At 44.3% G+C, this 24,403-nt stretch overlaps 1 protein-coding gene across 3 annotated transcripts in view; it reads left to right on the plus strand.

The window, feature by feature from the left end:
* The window catches only part of LOC137415993 (REST corepressor 3), a 168,747-nt gene extending 146,305 nt beyond the window's left edge, over positions 1-22,442 (plus strand). For all 3 annotated transcript variants that reach the window (XM_078784380.1, XM_068101516.2, XM_068101517.2), the window contains 3 exons: positions 12,220-12,277; positions 14,348-14,586; positions 19,112-22,442. In XM_078784380.1, the coding sequence (XP_078640506.1) occupies positions 12,220-12,277; positions 14,348-14,586; positions 19,112-19,414 (600 nt within the window). In that variant the 3' untranslated portion in view covers positions 19,415-22,442. The remainder of the gene's footprint in view (positions 1-12,219; positions 12,278-14,347; positions 14,587-19,111) is intronic.
* Positions 22,443-24,403: the final 1,961 nt, after the last annotated feature.

Below are 24,403 nucleotides of genomic sequence, written 5' to 3' on the forward strand. Positions count from 1 at the left end.
AAATAACTGAACTATCGCGAGGCTTCATGTTGTGGTGCGTCTACCTACGAGGGGGAATTATCCTTTATTCCAAAACCATAACAATATGCACAATAACACAGAAATTGGATTATGGCGCAATGGCCAAAGGTGCTTTGGACACAAGAGTCAAAGTTTCAATTATTTGGATATAATCGAAGACAATATATGACGACAAAAAATGTCGAAACAAATTTTAGTCTACCATGCTGTCCCCAGTGATGCAACAAGAGTGATCCAAAACACTCAGCTGGAATAGTTAAAATGTATTTGCAAAATAAAGAGGAACCTGGAGACCTTCAACACATGGAATGACCCCCTCAAATCCCAGATCTCAATATTATTGAAGCTGTATGGGACTATTTGGCCAAAAAAGTAAAAAGGAATCTCAGCAACTAAGATGATCTTCAGAAGGTCTTGGAAGTGGTATGGAACACCATTCCACAAAAGTTTAGAACATAATTATTTGAAAGTGTAACTAGAATAATTTCAATGGTTTGGAAGGAAAAGGATGGACATACTCTATTAGTTTATATCAACGTATATTGTGTATAAATTTGGTTATTTGAGAATAGGATTTTCTTTTTCATAAAGGTGTATTTGTATAAAACACAAAGTTTTGGTTTCCTTGTGCATCAGAGTTAACCAGGCTTGGTGGCATAATGATTAGAGTGCCCGTACGCTCTGAGTCTGGGAGGTGTGTGGTCCGAATCCTGGCCGAGTCATACCAAAGATGTTATTTAAAAAAGACATGGTACGTGCCACTTCCCTGCTTGACACTCAGTATTTAAAAGGATAGAGCAAGGGCAAACAACACTGAGAAGGCAATGGCAAACCACCCAGTACAACCCTTGTCGAGAAATTGCTTCAGCGGCACCACTTTCTGTAAATTGTACATCTAATCAAATAAAAACTAGAAAGTATTTATCTGAAAATGCAAAGCCTGTCCGTCCTCTCCCGCTTTGTATTCAGACTTCTTCTTCTTCCATGTGCTAAACATGACGAAAACAGCTAAAAAGATATACAAAAGTTGACGATTTTAGGCGACCTTGACCTTTTGACCTCAAAACTAAACATGACGAAAGTGTTTCATTGGTGAACCAATTCAGTGACCACATATGCAAACCCTGTTCAAATTTCAAGTCAATCAAATGAAAATTGACTTTTTTATGCAACCTTGGCTTTGACCTTTGATATAAAAACCAATCAGCTTATAGCTTTTGATTAGTGAACCAATTTAGTGACCAAATATGCAAATTCTTAAAATTTCAGGTCAATTGCATAAAAATTGATGATTTTACGTGACTTTGACCTTTAAACAAAATATTAATTTACAAAATATTTAATTTGACTTCTCCATATTCTAATAAAAAAGCTTCGTTGAAAATTTAAAATTTGATGACAAAAGCTCAAATGGAAAAAAAACAAGTTACAGACAGACACACACACACACACACACACACACACACACACACACACACACACACACACACACACACACACACACGTGATTGCAAAACCCCATCTCCTGCTGCCTGGGAGAGGGGTTAAAGATGCACCAGAGTAGAAAAATGCAAAAAGTCTTCGACTTTTGCACAGCATACATAGTACTGTACCACTTCCAAATGAATCCAAAACCTTTTGCACAGCAGTATATATTCGTACTTCTAACCACTCACTCCTCACTCATTGATATAAATGTTTCATACTTTCTACATTGGCTAAGAAGTTGAAAATTTGCATACTGTAACTTTAAGCCACGATTCCAGAAAAATCACAAAACTGTCTACAAATGTACAGAAGCGAAAATATCCATAAACAAAAGTCGCCCCCGTGAGAGCGTTGCTCCCATGTAATCCAATTGAAGGGAAATGTGACCAAAGATAGTGGCGCATCACATGAATTTGCATGGACCCTGGCGATGTGTGTTCCTGCCCCACTGTTCTCATCCCCACTCCTCTTCCTCTCTCCCTTATAAATGTAAGTTGATTGAATTAGTGTGGTGTCTATGCGGCACAGGTTTGATGGGTGAAATGGCATTCTCTTGTGTCCTTGTGTGTAATACAACAACAAACAACATGCATTTTAAGGCCATTTTCCCTGCTAGAGCGGGGGTTACCCTTGCGGTCCCCATGACAATCTTCTCCATTTTGCCCTATTTTCTGCATCTCGCCTTGTTAACCCCCTTGCCCGCATTTCTTCTTCCACCATCTTTAGCCAAGTCTTTCTCGGTCTTCCCCGTCCTCTACTTCCTTCGACATTCATTTCCATCACTCTTCTCAACCAGTCACTTTCATCCTGCCTCAACACATGACCAAACCATCTCAACCTGTTTCTCTTCACAGCATCCATCACAGGCTCTATTCCCATCATCTTTCGCAATTCATCATTTGTCTTCCTCTCTCTCAACGATACTCCACACATCCACCAAACCATTCGCATTTCCACCCTTTGTTGCTGCTCTACGTTCATTACCCATGTGTCGCTCCCATAAATCATAACACTTCTCACACATGCAGCATACACCTTTCCCTTCAGCTTCAACGACACTCCCCTCCTCCTCAGCACGCCACTCAGTTCCCGAAACTTCTTCCATGCACATCTCACTCCAGCAACCGTTGCCGAGTCTGATCCACCTTCTCCATTCAGCATGTCTCCGAGGTAGCAAAATGTTTTCACACCTTCCAGCATCACGCCGTCTCCAAGATCCAACTCAACATTTCCTCCATCTGCAGCTCCCTCTGTGCACACCTTACATTTGAATGTAGCTGCCACACTGGTTAATGACCCTCAGACCACTACATTTTTGATGAACCCACTCAGCGCACATTGGACATTGAATGGAGTTCACTCCGACACCCTTCCTGCACACAGCACACGGCCACTTCCCAGTTCTTTCCACCTCACCACATGCTTTACCACTTGCCATTACCTTCGTCTTTCCGATATTCACCTTCAGACCTTTTGTCTCCATACATTCCTTCCACTTGTTCACCTTTTCCTTCAGTCCATCCATACTTTCCGCAATCAACACCAGAGCATCTGCATACAACAACTCCCACGGTAAACCCTCCTTTACGTTCTGAGCCAGCACCTCCATCACTGCTACAAATAGTAGTGGACTTAGTACCGACCCCTGATGCACTCCCACCTTCACCTCAAACTCACCACTCTTCCCGGCCTTCGTCCTTACAGCTGTGCGCGCTCTTTTGTACATTGCCATCACTACTCTGATCAACCATTCCTCCACTCCTAACTTCCTCAATGCCCATGTCACTACTTCGCATGGAACCCTATCGAATGCTTTCTCCAGATCAACAAAACCAAGAAACAACTTTCTTCCTCTTCTCCATGTACTTCTCCTGCAACTGCCTCACAATAAAGAGCGCATCTGTCATTCCTCTTCCTGGCATAAATCCAAACTGCATTTCATCAATCTTCACTTTCTTCCTTATTCACTTCTCCAACACCCTTTCCAATACCTTCATTCCATGCTCCAACTACTTTATCGCTCGATACGAGCCACAGTCCAGAGGGTCACCTTTCCCCTTGTATAGAGGGACGAGGGTCACCTTTCCCCTTGTATGAAGGGACGAGGGTACTCAGTTCCCAATCCACTGGAATGCGGCCTTCTTTCACCACCAGATTTACAGATCTCTGTCATTCTCTTCACACCCCAACTTCCTGCTGCCTTCAACATATCTCCCACAACTCCCGTCGGCCCTCCCGCTTTTCTACTCTTCATTGCTTTTATCGCTTCCTCCACTTCCTTCTCAGTTATCTTCTCTGCCGGTCCTAAAACTGGGTTACTCTCTATGTTGCCATCCCATTCATTCTCTGCATTCAACAGCATTTCCATATATCGCTTCCATCTTCCTTTAATTCCATCTGGGTCCACAACGATTTGTCCCACTTCATCCTTCAAGCAACTCACCCCCATCACATCACACCTCTCTTTCGCTATCTGCTTTGCAATCCTGAATACCGCTCTCTGAGCCTCTTCCGAATCCAAGCGTTCTCCGAACATTTTCCTACATGCCTCCTGCGCCTTTCTTACCTCTTTCTTTGCAGCCTTCTTGGCTGCCTTATAACTTTCATGCTCTGCTTTTTCTGCCCCCGTACCCTTCGCCTTCTGCCACTCCTTGAACCTCTTCCTCTTCTCGTCAATCCTCTTTCCAACTTCATCATCCCACCACCATGTTTCCGAGTGCCTCGGTGGTACTTTTGTCCATCCACATACCTCACCAACGGCTCCCAACAGACTATCTTTCATTGACATCCAACCACTTTCAAGCTCAACCACATCATCCTCTACCCTACTCAGCCTCTCTTTTAATGCCTCCCTTACTGTCACCTCTTTCAACCTCCAGACCTTCATTCTCGGTTGGTACTTCACACACTGAGCTCTCCTCGCACCTTTCACCCTTATGTCGCAGACAACCAAGTGGTGCTGTGAAACAGCCTCCTCCCCCGGGATCACCTTTGTGTCCCGGAGGTGCCCCCTATCTCGCCTACGCACCAGCAGGTAGTCGACGGTTGTCGTCGACCCACCTGACGTGTATGTAACAAGCTTATTATCCTCTTTCTGGAACTGAGTATTACAACTCAACAAATCAGCTCCATCAGCAAACTCGAAATCCTTTCACCTTCTCCATTTCTCACACCATATCCGTAACCCCCATGAACTCCCTCAAAACCGTCCATACTCCTTCCCACATGTCCATTTAGGTCTCCTCCTATGACAACAACTTCCTCGTTTTTCACATTTTCCATCAGCTTCTTTATTGCACACCAGAACTTGTCCTTCTCTTCATCGCTCCGACCAACCTGCGGAGCATATCCCGAGATGATGTTCACCAACAGCTTTCCAATCATCATTTTCACCATCATCAACCTATCACTCACTCTAGTCACACTCACCACACTGTCTACAAACTCCTCAGAAAACAGGACACCAACGCCATGCACGCCTCCGGGCACCCTTGCCACACAAACTTGTATTTCTGTCCCTGCCTACCCTTCACCATTCTCACACCACTTCCCTTCCATCTCGTCTCTTGCACACAACATATGTCCACTCTTCTTCTGACCAATACTTCCACCACTTCTCCTGATCTCCCTGTCATTGTCTCTACATTCCATGTCCCAAACCTCAGAAACCGATCTCCACTTCGGGCATCAGACGTTTTGTCGTCATTCATGGAGTGATTTCCACCCTTGCTTCGATCGGGTTCCCCACCTTGAGTTTTGACGAGGGGGAGTGGCGTTCCCCACGGGGTACTTTGGGCTGTACCCTGCCCATATGTAGTTGTAATTGTCATGGTTCTCTTTTTGAGGCAATGTTTTTCTGGCCGGATGCCCTTCCTGACGCCAACCCTTTTAGTCGCCTCTAAACCGGGGTACACACCGGGTAATGTGTAATGTAGCTATTAATTATTTTGGAAGAACGTGGCTGTCCGTGTTTTAATTTGATCCAAAAGTTTCGCATTCTTATCACACAGTGCCTAAGACCAACTGAGGCCAGACTTATTTGCAGACAAAGTACTAAAGAACAGTGTCCCATTGAATCTCTTCAAAGTCCTCTGTTTATAGATCCATTCAATCTCACCTATACAAGTAATCCTACCCTGTTTGAGTTTCGAACTCAAATCAGCAATATCTCCAGTTAACTGCATCAACCCAGATAATGTCTCTTACGGGGCTCCATTCACTGGGAACTGTACAAGATGTTGCCTTCCTGACGGCATTCCCGACAGCATTTTCAGCCGGATTTCTTTGTATTGCTAAGAAAAACCCAAGTGTGCTTCGCTCCAGCTGACTGGGTGTGGGTACCTCTCACACCAGCCATGGCACCTCAGGAAAGGACTTCTGCGACCAACTGGGACTGACACAATCTGTCAATTTCTCAACTCGGATCTCAGTCAATGGATCAACTTCTCTTCTATCTACTTCTATCAACCCCATCCAAAACATCCCCCATCCAAAACCTTGATCTTTTTACCCCTGTTAATTTCACCCCAGATCCACTTTTTTGAAATCCCGACTTCTCTCCTAGAAGTCCTGGCAGTGTCCATGTGTTTTATACTTCTCCCCCTCCACCCCCCTCTGCCTCCCCCCCCCCGCCTTCCCATGCCCCCTCCCCCCAAGCCCTCTCCCTCCCGCAGATCTCTCGATGTCCCTGTTCTCTGCTGTTGTACTTGTGTGCTTCTCTCTCTCCCCCATCTTGTCTCCCGCTCCCTTTATTATATGTTTTATGTGTCCGTTTGTTTTTATGTGATTAATGTTAGCCCTGACACGAGCCTCAATCTTGTATACAAAAAAGAATAATAAAAAAGTCATAAATTAGTGTTTTTAATCTGCACCTTAACATATATCTCGTTCCAAACATTACACTAACATAGCTTGGTGTATGTGGCCTGCTATGCCATTTTGCAGATATGAAATAAAAATTGCAAAAACACAACAAACATAACCTTGATTTGACTCTGCTGTAAAAGCCATGCACCTTTTCCTTTTTTTAAAAATCTTAGGCAACTAAACAACAACTCGTTCACGACTAATGGTTCACCACAGCACTAATAGCAGTTGTTCAAGTTTATAAAATGACAGCAGCAAAAAATAATCATGTAGCTGCAGGGCTCTGCCAGCCTCGTTGAATCCCTCAATCCTTTAAAACGTTTCATACCATTTTATTAGCCGTGAATGCAGTGCTTACCTGTTAATATCAAATGTGGTTCTTGTGATACTTTTCATGTTGAACTGGATATTGGGTTATGGATTAGAGCTACAGAGTCTCGCGTATAAAGAGGTGGAGAAGTATAAGAAGTATAATGGAGAAGTATAATGAAATATTTAAGAGGTGGAGAAGGAAGGAGAAGTATAAAGAGGTGGAGAATCGCGTATAAAGAGAAGTATAAAGAGGGGGGTGGAGGAGAGTCTCGTGAGATCTCGGAGACGGTGGGAGGGATTTTCGAAGCACACAAGTACAACAGCAGAGAACAGGGACATCGAGAGATCTGCGGGAGGGAGAGGGCTTGGGGGGAGGGGGGGGAGGCAGAGGGGGGTGGAGGGGGAGAAGTATAAAGAGGGGGGTGGAGGAGAGTCTCGCGAGATCTCGGAGACGGTGGGAGGGATTTTCGAAGCTCCACACGGTCTCCACGTTTTTCGAAGTTAAGTCTGTTCACAATTGTATTTTGTCGAAACTGTATTTATCTTTCGGTGTGTGAAGTTATTGTGTGCAACTTTGGTTGTTTCTCGGTGTTTATCTTTCATAAATTGATCGTCTGTTTGCCGTGTCGCGAGCAAGGCCTTTGCCGCGTAGCGAACGATTTGAAATCGAAGTTAAGTGATTGTTCCCATTTGTATTTTCGTTAAAACTGTATTTATTTATGGTGTTGTACGTATATTGTGTCCCGACGAAGATTTTTCGGTGCAAATCTTTCATACCTGTATTGAAAATCGTGTTAATTTGTGTCGTGTGTTGAGGCCTTGTACAGTGTACACTGTACAACCTTGAGGCTTTGTTTTTCTCTCAGCGGTCCGTCGTTTGTGATCCAATAACTTTCGTTCTCTGTATTCCCAGTCTTTTCACCCATAGCCAACTTCCTTGTGTAAATCTCAACTCAAAAAAAACAAAAAAAAAAAAACATTTCCTTCTCTGTTCTCATTCGTTTATTCATTCTTATTCGTTCGTTCGTTCTTCGACCACGTGTTTCTCCCCCATTTCCCCAGATAGTTTTCACTGTTATTAACCTTCAATGTTTACACTTTCCCCTCAAGTTATGTATTCCGTCATATTTTATAACACCTTTTTCTTCTTCTTCTTTAAAAGGCTCCTTTCGACTTGCTTACCAAATCAATTCATCCCCAAAAAAATATCCATCTCCTATAGTGCCTTTTTTCTACATTCCCTAAACTCTCCTGCACTCCATCCTCCATCCAGCGTCCTTAAACGTATTTTTAACTCGAAGGTCACAAGAAACTCATTTTGCAATAAATGTTCGTTTCCCATAAATCATACACTTTCTAAAATCCAATCTCACCCCTCCCCTCCAAATCTTCCCCATAACCCCTCCCCTCCAAATCTTCCCAATCACCCCTCCCCTCAAAATCTTCCCCATCACCCATCCCTTTCAAATCTCCCCCCTTACCCCCTCCCTCCTAAACTACCCCCTCACCCCTCCCCGCCAAGACGCCCCCTCGCCCCTCCCCTCCTAGACTCCTCCCTCACCCCTCCCCTCCAAATCTCCCCCATATCCCATCCCTTTCAAATCCCTCCCCTTGTCCCTTCCCTCCCAAACTCCCCCTCACCCCTCCCCTTCAAATCTCCCCACCCTCATTGCTTCTCAATTTCCCCCCTCACTCCCCCTCCTCAAAGCGTCCTCCCCGCTTCTTCCCCCTTCCAACTCTCACCTCCATCTCCCCCAACCTTCTGCCTCGCTCTTCCCCCTCCTCAAATAACACCTCATTGTGCCTCACCCAATCACCATCAAACCTTTTGTCCGCCCCATCCTGCCCTTTCTCCGAGCTATTCTGAAATCTCTGACACACCTTCAACAGCTCTCCCTACCTCTTCCACCTCTTCCACATCTTACCCTACCCCTCCTCCCCCCTGTTCTGTATCTGATGCTCCCCCTTCCTCTTCATTAACGGTATGGACCTCAAACATCCGGGGCCTTCGTTCAAACTTAACTGATCTCTCCATACAGGTTGCTTCTGTCAAACCAGACGTGATCTGCTTAACAGAAACTTTCCTCCTTTATGATGTCTCTGATTCCTTAGTATCTCTCCCGGGCTACTCCCTCCTCCGGTATGATAGACCTGAGCCTCGTCCTGGAGGTGGGGTTGCTATCTTTATCAAAAACTCTCTTCCTCACTCGCCCTGCACTGCACTCTCTCCACCTCACCCCCAGGAATACCTCTGGCTACGGCTTCCCCTTCGCTCCCACCTCTTGTTCATATGTGTGTTGTACCGTCCACCAAACAGTGATGACTCCATCTACATCGCGCTGTCTGATAATATGGACCAACTTCTATCTACTCAACCCAACTCTCTCTTCCTCATATGTGGTGATTTCAACTGTCATCATGCCAGTTGGCTGGGTGTGGGTACCTCTCTCACCAGCCATGGCTCCTCAGCAAAGGACTTCTGCGACTTACTGGGACTGACACAATCTGTCAATTTCCCGACCCGGATCTCAGTCAACAGAACATCTTCTCTTCTGGACTTGGTTATGACTAACTTCCCTGAAAATGTCTGCTGCTCTTCTTCTGCTCCAATCGGATCATCTGATCATGTCCTTGTTAAAGTGGACATCTCTCTGACCATCCTCAGGGAGCCTGCTCAGCGTCGGCGAGTCTGGCATTTCACTCGGGCCAACTGGCACGGTCTTCAAGCAGCCATCAATCATCTGGACTGGTCTCCCATCTCTACCACCTCTGACATCAACTCATCCTGGGAATTCTTCCAAAGTAAATTGCTCTCTCTCATGCACAGATTTATCCCATCTCGTCTTCAGTTGTCATACCCTTCCTCCCGTCCATGGTACACGGAATCTTGTGGTGAGGCTGTTGCCCAGAAACAACTTGCCTTCGTCTCCTGGAAAGCAAATCCAACGGAAGGAAATCTCATTTCCTTTCACAAAGCCCGAAACAAGTGTGTGTCCACCCTCAGGAGAGCTAGGAAACAATATCTCTCCGTTCTCAAGACCGAACTCTCTTATCTGTCTCCCTCTTCCAAATCCTGGTGGCGTCTGGTCAAATCCGTTTCTGGTGTTTGTTCCCCCTCCATCCCCTCCCTTACCTCAAACGGTTACACAGCTAACTCCGCACGTGAAAAAGCTGAATGCCTCAACTCTGTGTTTGCCTCTAAATCTTGTGTCCCAAACCCATCCCTCTCTGTACCCACCATACCCAGTCGTACCCTGCTGCTCCTGGACTCCGTGTCCTTTCCTCCTGACAAGGTGGAAAAGTTTCTGTCAACCCTCGACTCTGATTCTGCAACTGGACCCGACGGCATCAGCCCACGGGTCCTAAAATCCTGCTCTGCCGCTCTATCTCACCCTCTCTTTTGCTCAAGGTCAACTGCCATCTGCTTGGAAATCAGCCAACATCACCGCTATGCACAAAAAAGGTGCAAAAACAGATCCTAGCAACTACAGACCAATCAGACTTCTCCCAATTATCAGCAAAGTCATGGAATCCATCATTGCTTTGGATATGAAATCTTTCCTCTTCTCCAATGGCTTGATCTCTGATCATCAATTTGGTTTCAGACCAGGTCACTCTACTCTGGACATGCTGCTTCTGCTGTCTCAACAATGGATGGAGGTCCTCAATGCCAAACAGGAAATTAGAGCTGTCTCCCTCGGCATATCACGTGCCTTCGACACGGTCTGGCACCCCGCTCTGCTCACCAAACTCTCCTCCTTTGGTATCCATTGAAATCTCCACGCATGGCTGGCGGACTTCCTCTCTAGTCGTCGTCAACGTGTGGCCCTGAATGGGTTTCTCTAATCTCCTCTTCCTGTTCAGGCTAGAGTTCCCCAAGGCAGTGTTCTGGGCCCCGTGCTTTTTCTGGTCTTCATCAATGATCTCTCTGACTCTCTTGAAAATCCTCTCTATCTCTTTGCTGATGACTCCACTCTCTGCCGCTCCATTCCTCTTCCCTCAGATCGGCAGTCTGCAGCCTCCTCACTCTCTGAAGACTTGGACAAAATCACAGACTGGTCAAACAAGTGGAACATGTCTTTCAATCCTGACAAATCTCACACTCTTACTATGTCTCTCCGAAAAGATCGACTCGACAACCCTCCCATCTACTTTCTCAACAATCCTCTCCAAGAAGTTCTGTCGCTCAAGCTTTTGGGTCTCACTATCTGCCATGATCTTTCTTGGGAAAACCACATTTCCAAGCTGGCCTCCAAAGCCAGTCGCCGACTGGGCATCCTCCGTCGTGCGAAGTCCTTCCTCGGCACACCTGAGCTCCTCACCACATACAAGGCTTTCATCCGCAGCTCAATGGAATACTGTTCTCCCCTATGGGCCGGTGCTCCTGCCTCACACCTAGCTCGGCTTCACGCTGTTGAAACCAAAGCTTTCAGAATTATTGGAATCTCCCGCGATGAAGCTATCTCTGAGGGCCTTTCACTCACTTCACCGCAGGCAGGTAGGTGGTCTTTCTGTCTTCTACCGACTCCTCTCCGGCCTTGCACCCCCAGCTCTCTCTGTGCTCTGTCCCCCAAATATTCCTACAGGTCGCACAAGATCTGCCAGCAACCCTCTGATGGTTAAACTGCCGAAATCTCGGCTCTCTGCTCACCTTCACTCTTTCATTCCTCTTTTCTCCCGCCTCTGGAACAAACTCCCTCACTCCCTTCAATCCCACTCCTCCCTCCAGGTCTTTAAAACAGCTGTTCACCACCATCTCTTATCTTCCCCCATCCAAAACCTTGATCTTTTCTACCCCCGCTAATTCACCCCAGATCCACCTTGTTTGAAATTCCAACTTCTTTCCTGGAAGTCCTGGCAGTGTCCATATGTTTTATACCTCTCCCACCGCCCCCTTCCCTTGCCCCCCCCCCCCAAAGCCCTCGCCCTCTCTCAGATCTCTCGATGTCTCCATGTCTCTCGGTCCCTGCTCTCAAATGTTGTGTTTGTGTCCTTCCCCCTCTCTCCCCATCTTGTCTACCGCTCCCGATGTTATGTGTTTTATGTGTCGGTTTGTCTTTCTGTGTGATTAATGTTCGCTCTTTCACGAGCCTCGATCTTGTATACAAACAAAACAAAACAACAACAAAAAAAAAAAAATCTAGGGCCCTGTACATCGGAGCCATTTCGTTGCTTTCTTTGGGTTTTCTTGGCCAGAAGCATGGCTTGGATGTCGAGTAGAGTTGGGAAAGAATATTGCTGTTGGAAAGAATTCTGGACATGTCTGCTATGTTATTTGCATTCGCTCAAGTTTGTATTTAACCAAACAGTTTTGCCTCAGGAGATACTGTAAATCTAAGAATTAGCTGCACCGATTATTTACTTTTCTTGAGACGGGGTTAGGATGGCTAACGTACCGATTTCAGAAAAAGTGAGAGGTGGTTAATTTAGTTTATTTTCAAAAAAAAAGTTGTTTGGTGCTGTAACAACCTTAAGCCCCATTGGCAGCGTCGTGCTTGATCTGACACCAAGCTTCCTTTATCATGTGTGCAGGTGAACCCTCGAATCAGTGCCCGCTGGTCTACCGAAGAACAGCTGTTAGCTGTGCAAGGTCAGCCCACCACACTTCAAAACCAACCGTGACCCCAAACCTTGCTCAGAGTGACCTAAACCATGACCCTGACCTGCATGGCTTTCCCTTCTGTTGTTATCCTTGATTTTTCTTTGTTGTGGCGCAATGATCATCTGAAAAGTGTTTTGTCCATTTTGCAAGTTACTTTTTTCGCTGTTTATCGTGCTTCGAGGTCAATGAAACTTTATTGTATCAAAGCACTGACCGTTCTGCAATGAAAATCTTCTGCATTGTGCCACTGCCTGTCTAATATGACCAAAACCATTTAATTATGTCTGCTTGACCACATTCACGATTCATTCAATGTTGTATTTCTTGTGAAGCATGAGCATGACACCAGGCCAATTATTTTGGAAAAGAGCAAGTGCAGTTGCGGCATGTATCTAGCTGGGTACATATATCTGTATCATTACGGTGGGCGGAGGTTATGTTTTCATTCCTGTTTGTCTGTGAACAGGATATCTCAAAATGTTGTGGACGGATTCAGACAAATTTTGGTGGAGAGCCTTAGTATGTGACAAGGACGAAATGATTAGATTTTGGTGAAGATTCGGATCTGGATCTGAATCTGAAAAAAAAAGAAAAGAAAAGATTCTTCACCATTGAGAGATAGGGCTAAAAACGATATACAGCAGGATATCTCAAAAAGTTGTGGACGGATTCGGACTTTGGGGGTGCGACAAGGAAGAATTGTTTCAATATTGGTGAAGATCCGAATCCGGATCCGGATACGAGAATGTTTAATTGTTTGTGATTCTTCATTATTGAGTGATAGTGCCAAGAACGATATATAGCACGATATCTCAAAAAGTTGTTGATAACTTGTTACAAAACTTGGTGGATGAGTTGGTTAGGTGACTAGAACAAGTCGATTTGATTTTGATTAAAGTCCGAATCCAGATCCGACCTGTTAATGGGATACAAAACATAAAGTGTTCAGCCTGGCGCAGGTATGCTCTCTACCGAGTGCCGTTCTAGTTCTATTATGTAATTCACGTTGTTGGTGAAAACATACACATTGCCACTGAAAAGGCTTGCCAATGCAAAATCGGTATCTGAATTAGTCTGACAAAATAATGAACGTTTGCTTTGCAATATTTTGCTCAACAAAATTTGGCATTCGTTAATCTCCATCTTGACATTTTAATTCTCCATCATATTTATCGGTACGACGATTTAGCCGGAGTGTCAAAATGCTAAGGTAATTTGTAGAACAGTGGGAAGCTGGACCTGCGTAAAGTTGTTCCAGCATCCAGCAAAGCCTTCAAACAGCAGTTGAGCTTTGAGCAAATGAACGTGTGCATGTTTGAAGGCAGCTTGTGTTAATAATGAAAAGTGGATCGACAACAACAAACTTTAAGACCATTTTCTCCTTTTTTCAGGGGGTTGGTCGAACCACAGCATACTCCTCATTGTAAAGGAAGTCAAAAAAGAAAAACAGAACTCCTAAATGACAATTCAAAAACTTTAGATTGCCAATGTGGAATAGAAATGGACACATAATAAATATATCAATCCTTGGATGATTCGTTTTGCCTGTAGTCCCTTGGCCATCAACATTCTTTTTTTGTAGGCAGTATTAAGGCTGCAGAGTGGCATCATTGGCTGAGGACGTGGCTGTGCCACTGCTGCCATGTAGGTCAGAGCAGGAATTTGGAAGTTGTCCATGGTCCCAGGGATATTGTGCCTACTCTTCACGAAGGACTCAGTGGGGTATTTAACGTCCACCAACTAATGCCGGCAGACGGGATTCCCATTTAACGCCACCCGAGGGACGGCACACACACTGATGAATCACCCTGCCTGTTAAACACCGTGATGGCAGTTTATAGCAGGTTTGGGATTCATTATTTTATGATGCATCAGTTTTGGTCAATGAGAATGTGGTGATACTTCCTCTGGGTCTTGCCCATGAAACTTCAGGCAGTCGTTTGATTTGCAGTTTGTCCGAAAAACGTTCCACGTCTGCAAGGTCCACTTGAACATTTGCAAGTAAAATTATGCAGCATAAAACTTCCACCTCACCTTCTGTTTCTCCTCTTTGGCCAGGTGTGCGAAAGTATGGGAAAGACTTTCGCGCCATCGCTGATGTAATCGGTACGAAGAATGTGGCACAGATCAAAAACTTTTTTATAAGCTACCGACGACGCTTCAGCCTCGACGAAGTGCTGCAAGAATGGGAATCGGAGCAAGGAGTTATCGGAATAACAACCCGACATCATCGTGACGACAGCACCAAGAGCTCATCTAATAGCTCATCAGCAAAGAATTCTGACGATGACGATGAGGTCAGCAGGGAGTGGGGATGGGAACCTTTAAGAAATTAAAAAAACACATGACAGCAAGTCTCCACTTAATGTCATGGATGCGTTCCTAGAAAGTGCACGGTTAAGCAAAACAATGTTGAGCAGACGAGATATTCCCTTTGATGGAATGTTTTGGGGGGGGGGGGGGGGGGAGGAGGTTGGGGGTGGTACGTTCCTAGGGCGCATTTTCAGTCACACTAATGTAACTTTAACCTCACTTAACTACATATTAGAAACAAATATTAAACAACTCGATAAAGAACACAGATTAAATACACAAATGGACAATTAAATGTACAGTTACAGGGGTAATCACCAAAATGTAGCACAGAGGTTGCTTGTTAGGACGGGGGAGTTGCGGGTGTGGTGTGGAGGGGTTACAGGGAGGGAGAGGCAGGCCTTCCTGTCTCGTACGGACTGCTCAAATAAATTATGGGCTGGGAAGGCAAATAGGAGGTTAGCTCCCCCTGCCCTGATCAAGCTTTTCGGTGGTTCGTGTGGAGAATCTGGAATCGTAAAATCTCCGATTGAGCTATCGAATGGGCCGCGCTGTGAATCCGGATCGGAGAAGTACTCCCCGAGGTGCCACGAGATTGTGCGATCAGAGTGTCGGGGAAATATGAATATTTGTATGAAGACAAATCTTGTGTTGAAAATCGATCACCTTCGGTGGCGGAAGTAAAAATGGGGAAATTAGCCAATTTGACTTGTACTCAGCATCGACTTATAGGCCGAAAAATACGGTAACAAGATAATATGATGCACTTGGTTGAGATGAGTGTATAAATATGATTGAATTTGTATTTACAATTACTAGCTGAATGCACCCGGCGTTGCCCGGGTCTGGGTTCCGGGTTCGTTGCCCGGGTTCGGGTTTGGGATCTGTGAGATAAAAAAAGGAATAAAACGCGGCCTTGCGAAGCAGCGGAGTTTGACTATCCGGCCGCGGCCGCATTTCGTTCATTTACTATTATAATTCAGCTTTTGCTCGTGGCCGTAAAAGATTGACTACTATAATTCAGCTCAGCTTTTAATTGCAAAATGGGCCCAGCCCGGCCGAGGCGGCCTCGACCGGCCTCGCCACCTAGCCTATAACCTTCCCAGGGCCCGTCCCGACATTTTTTGTTTCAGAGGTTTCTTCCTATCTTTCACCGTTCAGGAGATTAGCGCGTGCAGACAAACAAACAAAAACTTTCTTTTATATATATAAAAGCAAATATATATATATATATATATATATATTTAAAATATATAATTTACTATATAACGGCAAATATATATATATATATATATATATATATATATATATATATATATACACAAAGAATTAAGTTAAGCACCCCCCCCCCCCGTTTTTTTACAACCTCGCACATTACAAGTTTGTTGTCGTCAAAACAGTGTAATATACCCATGTTATTGCTATATTTTCTGGAGAAGTGATATTATGGTCACATAAAAACATAACAATCATGCCGTTTTCAATATTTTATTCTGAATAATTTAAGGTGAAATTTTTTGGGAATTTTAGGCATATTTTCACCTCAATTTAAGTATGGAGCTATAGGTCCATCACGGACAGTGTGGATGACGTTTATGTTTTCTAACGTACAGTCATTGTTCTGAGAAGACCTCTAGCGATCTTTGCGTCAATAACGTGTGTAGGACCCACGTGATCGGATCACTGACTCAACCCTACGTCTCATAGACCCTGTAAGCCGTCGTATGCGTTGCTGTGGCAGGTTGTTCCATTCCCGATGTAATGCACGTTCGGGACATGTTGGGACGACAAATTGCGAAGATGGTCCCTCCAATAGCCAATCTGGATGAATTGGAACGTGCATTACATCGGGAATGGAACAACCTGCCACAGCAACGCATACGACGGCTTACAGGGTCTATGAGACGTAGGGTTGAGTCAGTGATCCGATCACGTGGGTCCTACACACGTTATTGACGCAAAGATCGCTAGAGGTCTTCTCAGAACAATGACTGTACGTTAGAAAACATAAACGTCATCCACACTGTCCGTGATGGACCTATAGCTCCATACTTAAATTGAGGTGAAAATATGCCTAAAATTCCCAAAAAATTTCACCTTAAATTATTCAGAATAAAATATTGAAAACGGCATGATTGTTATGTTTTTATGTGACCATAATATCACTTCTCCAGAAAATATAGCAATAACATGGGTATATTACACTGTTTTGACGACAACAAACTTGTAATGTGCGAGGTTGTAAAAAAACGGGGGGGGTGCTTAACTTAATTCTTTGTGTATATATATATATATATATATATATTACTCAAAAGAATTTAAGGGTCAAAGGAAATTTTTTGATCATTTTTGTAAGTTTGTCTTTTTAAGCCAGATAGGGTTAGAATATTCCCCTATGGGTTGTCATTTGGACTATAGACATCACGTTATTATGGGACATGCAATCATTGCACTTATCTTTAGAAACTTTTAAAGTTAACCCAGATTTCCTTTTCATGGATTTGAAGCACGAACTTAGTCAGACTAAACTGACAAACTGCCTCGAAACACCCATTGTGACACCTCATGCACCATTTGCACGTGTTTTGCATGAGTGTCATTCCATGCATGCCAATTTTAGCAATAAAATGGCTGAGCATTTTCCATTCATCATCACTTGAAATTTGAAGATGGTTCGACGACAACTCAGCATCCAAGACAGGGGAAGGGCCATTGGCTGGCTACAAGATGACCAAACTCAGAGAACTGTGGCTCACCGTCTAAATGTAAGCCAAGGCGTTATCGGCAGACTCTGGCAGAGGTTCAGGACAACTAATGCTGTTCAGAATCGCCCCCGTTCTGGAAGACCCCGATCAACAACAGCACGAGAAGACCGCTTCCTGATAACGGCGTTGCGACAGCGCTTTGTGACCGCATGGCATCTTCGGGATCAACTCAGAGCTGCCAGAGGCACCAACGTGTCCGACCAGACCATTAGGAATCATCTGCGAGACCGAGGTTTGCGATGCCGGCGTCCTGCAGTCCGACCACCACTACTTGACAGTCACAGAAGGGCTCACCAAGATTGGTGCAGACGTCATATCCAGTGGAACCGTGGTCAGTGGGCAGAGACAATGTTCACAGATGAGTCCCGCTACTCGCTCCAGTTCAATGATGGCCTGGCTTGTGTTTATCGTCGTCAAGGAGAGAGATTTGCTGATCTCAACGTTGCTCAACGTCTACCATTTGGAGGAGGAAGTGTGATTGTGTGGCCATGTGGGCGGGGATATCCATGAACCACAGAACCCCTCTGTACATCGTCAACGGAAATTTGACTGGTCAGCGTTATCTCAACGAGATTGTTCAACCTCTGGTAATTCCACTTCTGCAACGGATTGGACCAGGAGCTTGGTTCCAGGACGACAACGCAAGACCTCATTGTGCCAGGGTGGTGACCGACTTCCTGCAGCAGCAGAACGTTCAGCACATGGCTTGGCCTGCATATTCACCCGACTTATCACCCATTGAGCATGCGTGGGATGAACTAGGGCGGCAAGTTCGATCACATCACGTCCCTGCCGTCAACCTCCGGCAACTGGCTCAGCGATTAGTCGCAGAATGGCAAGCGATCCCTCAACGTTATTTCCAACGCCTGATAAACAGCATGCGCCAACGTTGTCAAGAATGTGTGAATGCTGACGGTGGCTACACCAGTTACTGAAGCTTCTGCGACTTGTGTGAACATCATTTTGCGGGGTGCATGACTCTTTTTCATCAGGGTAATAAACTAGTGTCTCATCAAAAGTTTTTGTTTTGTGTTTTCTGTTCTTGAGCCATCAAAGAATTATTTTGTCATTAGTCGTCACCATTTTAGCTCGTTAGCTTATATTTTATATGCACAAATATTTTTGACCCTTAACTTCTTTTGAGTAGTATATATAGATAGATATTCCTTCAAAAATTAAGCAAAAATGAGCTGTCTCCTGTCGAAAAAAGAAAAGTGAACTATGGGTTCGCAGTTCAAACATGTCTTAATCATGTTGAGTATATGCAAACCATGGCTATTAAGGAAAGAAACCGAATCGGGGAAATTGGATGTTTAACATGTAACGATGTTACAGTTTATCATGACCTGAAATGAAATGAGCGAACCTGGAAATTCACATGCATGAAATGAGCCCATATAATATAATACACATACATGTCTGTACACAGCGTGTGTCAATACCCTCAGTACATTGGTTGTCAAAGTCAATTTAGGAATGGCTAGGTGTCATTTTATACCAGAGGAGTTGGCTCACGCCATGGGATGGGCCATGGGGGGGATGACACACGTTGCTTCTCAGAAAATGCTCATTGCAGCGCTATTTCTAGGACAGATGCATGAGACAACACCAGACCTTGCTTTATGAATATGAGGTGAAATTGACCTGAATTTATTTTAACACTTGAAATTTTAACATTAAATTGAACATTCTTATTGTGAACTTGACCCACCTCGCATAATTGTTGTCTTCTTTGTGCACATAGGTTCAGCCTGTAATTATGCCTGACCCGGCCCCTCCTCCTGCGACTGCCTCCCAAAATCCTCCGCCACCACTCCTTCGCCCACCCCTACCTTCTGGGCCATCACTTCACCATCAGCCTCCACCACTGCAGCCACAACACCCAAGGTTTATTCATGGCCCACCACCTACACAGCCCCCACCACTCATTCGACCTACGTCCAACCTTCCCAGGCTCAATCCACGGCCCCTGCTCGCCAGCCATCCACCATCGCTGCTACAAGGCGGTATCGGCAGCAGCAGCAACAACTCCAGCTACTCATATTGATGACAAGCCTCTCCTTCGCAAAGCATTTACACGACACATTTGTCTTTTGTTAATTCACTGCTCAATATTCTGCCTGATCAATGACGTGAGTTTACAATTTAATAAGATGAACACACACTTGTCATCACACCTTGACAGCAGCCCGTGTTTCCTATTGTCCAAGTTGTAGGATTTGGTTTGTGCAATTTGGCACAAACATGAACAATTATTCTTGCTATGTATTGGCGTCACTACATTCTGATACCTTCCTGGACTACAGAGGCTTGAAGAACCCCTTTTGGCAGAGGTAGGGATCATCAGGGTTATGGGAACACACGGTCATGAGGCTTTATAGTTCATCTGATACTTGTAGTCCGTCTTGGTTCCTGGTGCATTTCTTTTCCAACCTGCTTTCTTTAAGTAGCTTCTCTTTGCCTTTTGTCATAATGGCTGTTGTTTAATCTCCTTATTCTTTTTCTTTTATATGCAGCACATTGCTGCGGGTAGCACCACATGGCGTTATTCACGGCTATGCCGCTGATGCAGTTCCCTTTGTAGGTTAGGGCAGGTATTTGTAATTTGTCCATGCCAGTGATATCTCACCTACTCTTGAAGGACACCATGGGATCTTTAACGTCAACCAAGTAATGCTAGCAGATGTGGCGCCCAGGTTAAGGTCCATCCGAGGGATGGCACACACATGGACGGCTCGCCCTGCCTGCGAAACACCGGATTGCCAGTTTATAGTCGGGTTCACATTCTAACCCAGGCAAGACACCTCAGAGAGTGTGCATACCTCGAGGCTATCCTACCAGCACCTATAGAATACCTAACTGTTTCCCATATGCTACCTGCTTGCCTCCTACTCAATCGCTGATGTGTCTGCATTATGTATTGATGGGTTTTTGTACAAATACATGTTTATCCTCAGTCCTTCATAGGCCAGATCTTGAAGTCATACAAATTTCACCGTTTCTAATGCTAGTGAGATGTCTGTCATTACAAAGATGATCGCTTGGTGTAGTAAACCAAATAAGCAGGAGAAGATTGATGCCATCGGTAAATCCCTTAAACTAGTGCATTGACGATATCAACTGTCTATACTGTACAGCGCAACCAATACACAATTACTATCCATAACCTACCTCTGTGCATGTCTCATATCTCTACCTCTCGGTTAGCTCGCAATCCATACCGCATCATTAAGTCTATGGTATGTCTATGTTTGTGTGCGTGTGTGATGTCTGCATCTGCTAGGCCTGCGATTTAAAAAAAATAAATTGTTGGGGTGCGGGGAGGGATTTTTCTTCCCTCATATTGTTTGTGCTTTCAGGAAATTTCCTGACGCTCTTGCTCTACCTTCCGCTTTGCATCCATACTCGGTATCTCGCAAACACCCCTGCATCACCACAACGCTATGGACTGATGATGAAGTTTATACTTTGGATGCCCGGACTCCTTTTGTTACTTCAGACTAATTTGCTGAGCTTGCAGTTTCCATCAACCACAAGGACGACCGTACAGCCGTCTCACCATACCGTGACACCTCGGGCTGGAAGCTTCAAGGCCAAGACGACTTGAAATTGCTGCGCTCGGGGGTAATGACGCCGACTTATCACTCTCCTCGTCAATATGTCCTTGGTTTTAGTACTTGGAAACGTTGCTGCTTTTCATGGTATTCTCAGGCAGCATGGTAAAGATAGAGGAAAAAGAGCTTCTTTTTTTTCTTTTTTAAAAAAGTTTGATTAGCCTTTCGTTTTCACTTCTTTCACAATTCTGTGTCGATGGTGGAATTCTGGGAAATGATTGTTTTGATTTTCATGAAGCCGTTTTTCTGGTGCCTTCAATAACTCAAGCCGGCCCTATTTCAATTATAGTTTAAATCAATAAAGTCGAGAATTGTCAGTTATCTCGATGTGTATGTCTGTGTTTTTCACGGATTCTTGAATTTTTCCTGAAGTTCTTGAATTCACATTCTTGAATGCATACAGGAAACTATTCAACTATTTCACGATTAGCACACCAATGGGCAGGTCCCATTTCAAGCCTCTGTGCCTCTTCCATTGTGCAAATATTTTTAAGCTCGGGCTGGCCCAGGATTATCTTTTTTTTCTTTTTTTTTTTTTAAACCACAGACGCTTGACCTTGCAGGTCATAATATGCATCATCATCTTTCTCAATAACACTAATCTTAATAAGTAGATGAATTGTGTGCAAAGTGCTGTATTGTTTACGTAATTATACATTGCAACATGCAATTTGGATACGCTCGAATCGCAAATGGAGATTAATTGAAACGTGCTCAAAAATGTCATCCATGTCGTGGGAAACATGCCCGGAAGTCTCCTCTTCTTTTCTGTTAGCCTGTTTTCTGCTTCATTATTGCTGAGTTGGTCACCTCCCTTTGATTTTGGGAATTCCAGGTGAGGACCACCGTGCGTGGAACCATGCACGAGGAATGAAGCAGCTCGGGTGGAATTGAATGAATATTTCAAAGATTTTGTTTTATTTCTTTTGTTTTTATCACACCATCATCCGCCATCCCGTTTGCTTTCTCTCACGCTTGCTATCGCTAAAACCGACATTATTTGCTGTTGTCAAAAAATAATCATAGCAAATTAAGGAATTGCTTTGCTTTTGATTCTGCATTTGGCACTGCGTAGGAGTGTTAATTGTATACTTTTTTGTAATAAGGAAATGATTGAAAGCTGTGCCATGTGCATGCATGATGAACTTTTTACTAAAGATCAGCTTGGACTGATCTAGTTCTTGTCTATTTTGTCTATTAGCTAATTTTCGCCCCCTTATTTTTTTGTCTCCGGTGTGTACGTCACTGTCTGTTTCTTTCCATCTGTATTTCTAGCTGTCGGTCTTGTAGTGGTTTGCTGTGAGCAATTCAAAAGCTCCAATTTTTTTTTTCTACCTGCAATCCTGAGGAGCTTTTCTCTCTCTGGTTTTAACACGGTGCTATGCCTCTGCATTGCATTGGGAATAGTGTATTGCATTGCTGTAGTGAGTGAAATTACCTCCAATAAATGTTTGTTCCTTATTGAGTTGTGTTTATTGCCCTCGCCATAGGAGAGGGTATTGCATTTGAGTCGGTTTGTTTGTTTGTCTGTTTGTCCACACAGAATAAATATGATTTTCTCTGCAACCGTTGGTCCGATTGACAGTAAATTTTCACCATCGGTGCAACTCCACCTCTAGAATTTTAAAATGATAATTATGACGTCATAGGTCATGTGATTCGACCGCCATCTTGGAAAAATCAAAAAACTTTGCACCTCTATATCTCGGAAAGTGCTGAATAGAAAAAATGAGACATGGCTCATTGTAAAGAACTCTCCATGGGGAATTAAAATATGTTAATGATGATGTCATAGGTGCCTCCATTATGACATCATTCGACAAGTACAAAACTTCATCCAATCAAGATGAAATTCCTTGAGTGCCATGTCAGCATAAACTGGTGGAGAAAAAAAAGAATGATGACGTCATCAGTCACGTGGTTCGGCCGCCATCTTGGAAAAACCGAAAAACTTTGCACCTCTATATCTCTGAAAGTGCTGAATAGAAAAAATTGAGACATGGCTCATTGTAAAGAACTCTCCATGGGGAATAAAATATGTTAATGATGATGTCATAGGTGCCTCCATTATGACGTCATAATTTGACAAGTACAAAACTTCATCCGATCAAGATGAATTTCTTGAGCATAATCTAGGAATAAATTAGTTTAGGGAAAAAATAATGACGTCATCGGTCACGTGGTTCGGCCGCCATATTTGTTTTAACACAAAAGCCTTAAAAACCACTGAAAATACATCCTGGTGAGGGTTTGCAATCTCTGATTGCTCTTTTTCTTGTTTATTTTGTTTTATTTTTGCATTTCAAACTTTGAGATATATTTGCAACTAGCATATCTGGGGGAAGGAGGGCGAGTACGAAGAGGGCACAGAGTGCAATACCAGAAAGGAGGCGAAAGAAGACAGGACACCACTCACCTATGGCGATGGCGAAGTGATGGGCCTATGGACTCTGCTTCATCGTGAGAGATTCCAATTACCTTGAAGGCCTTGGTTTCCACAGCATGAAGATGAGCAGGGTGTGAGGCGGGGAGCCAGCCCAGAGGGGAGAGGAGTACTCCAAGTTGCGGATGGAAGCCTTGAAGATGGATAGAATTCAGGTGTGCCAAGGAAGGACTTTTCATGACGCAGGGTGTCTTGTTGGTGACTGCCTTTGGAAGCCAACTTAGATACATGGTTTGCCCAAGAAAGATCATGCCTGATAGTTCAAGACCAAGATTATATGTCACAGCAGAGGGTGGTGTTGTCAGCAAAGAGATGAAGGAGATTTTCCTGAGGATCGAAGAGATCATTGATGAGGAATAGGACTCGGCCCAGAACACACTCCAATCTTGACAGGGAGAGAAGATGAAAGGATTCTGTAGAGTGCCACATGTTACCTATGAGAGTAGAGGAAGCCGGTCCCATGTGTGGAGTTGGCCTTGGATGCCATAGGCAGAGAGGTTGGAAAATAAGGCAGGATTCTGTGATCTCATGTCTGACATTGAGGGCCATCCATTGTTGGGAGAGCGCAGAAGCAGCATGTCCAAGGTAGAGTCACCTGGTCTGAATCTGAATTGGTGATCTGAGATGAGGTTGGAGAAAAGGAAGGATTTCATATGCATTGTGATGATGGATTCCATGACCTTGCTAATTATTGGAAGCAAGTTGAGAGGTTTGTAGTTAAGGGGATCCGTTTTTGCACCTTCTTTATGTAATGCAGTGATATTGGTGGATTTCCAAGCAGATGGGAGATGACCTCACAAATGAATGGGTGAAGATGGACACAAGGGACTTTCACTTCAAGGACACTGGGTGGGTTGATTCAGCCTGTCACCCTGAGGTTAGCAAAATGAGTACCAGCTTACTGGTAATGGGTGGCACTGCATCAGCAGCACTGCCAAAAGTGATGCAACCAGCAGTCACAAGCCGCACACGCATCACC

This window comes from Myxine glutinosa, chromosome 9, assembly GCF_964187855.1.
Source record: "Myxine glutinosa chromosome 9, kmMyxGlut1.1, whole genome shotgun sequence".
NCBI lineage: Eukaryota > Metazoa > Chordata > Myxini > Myxiniformes > Myxinidae > Myxine > Myxine glutinosa.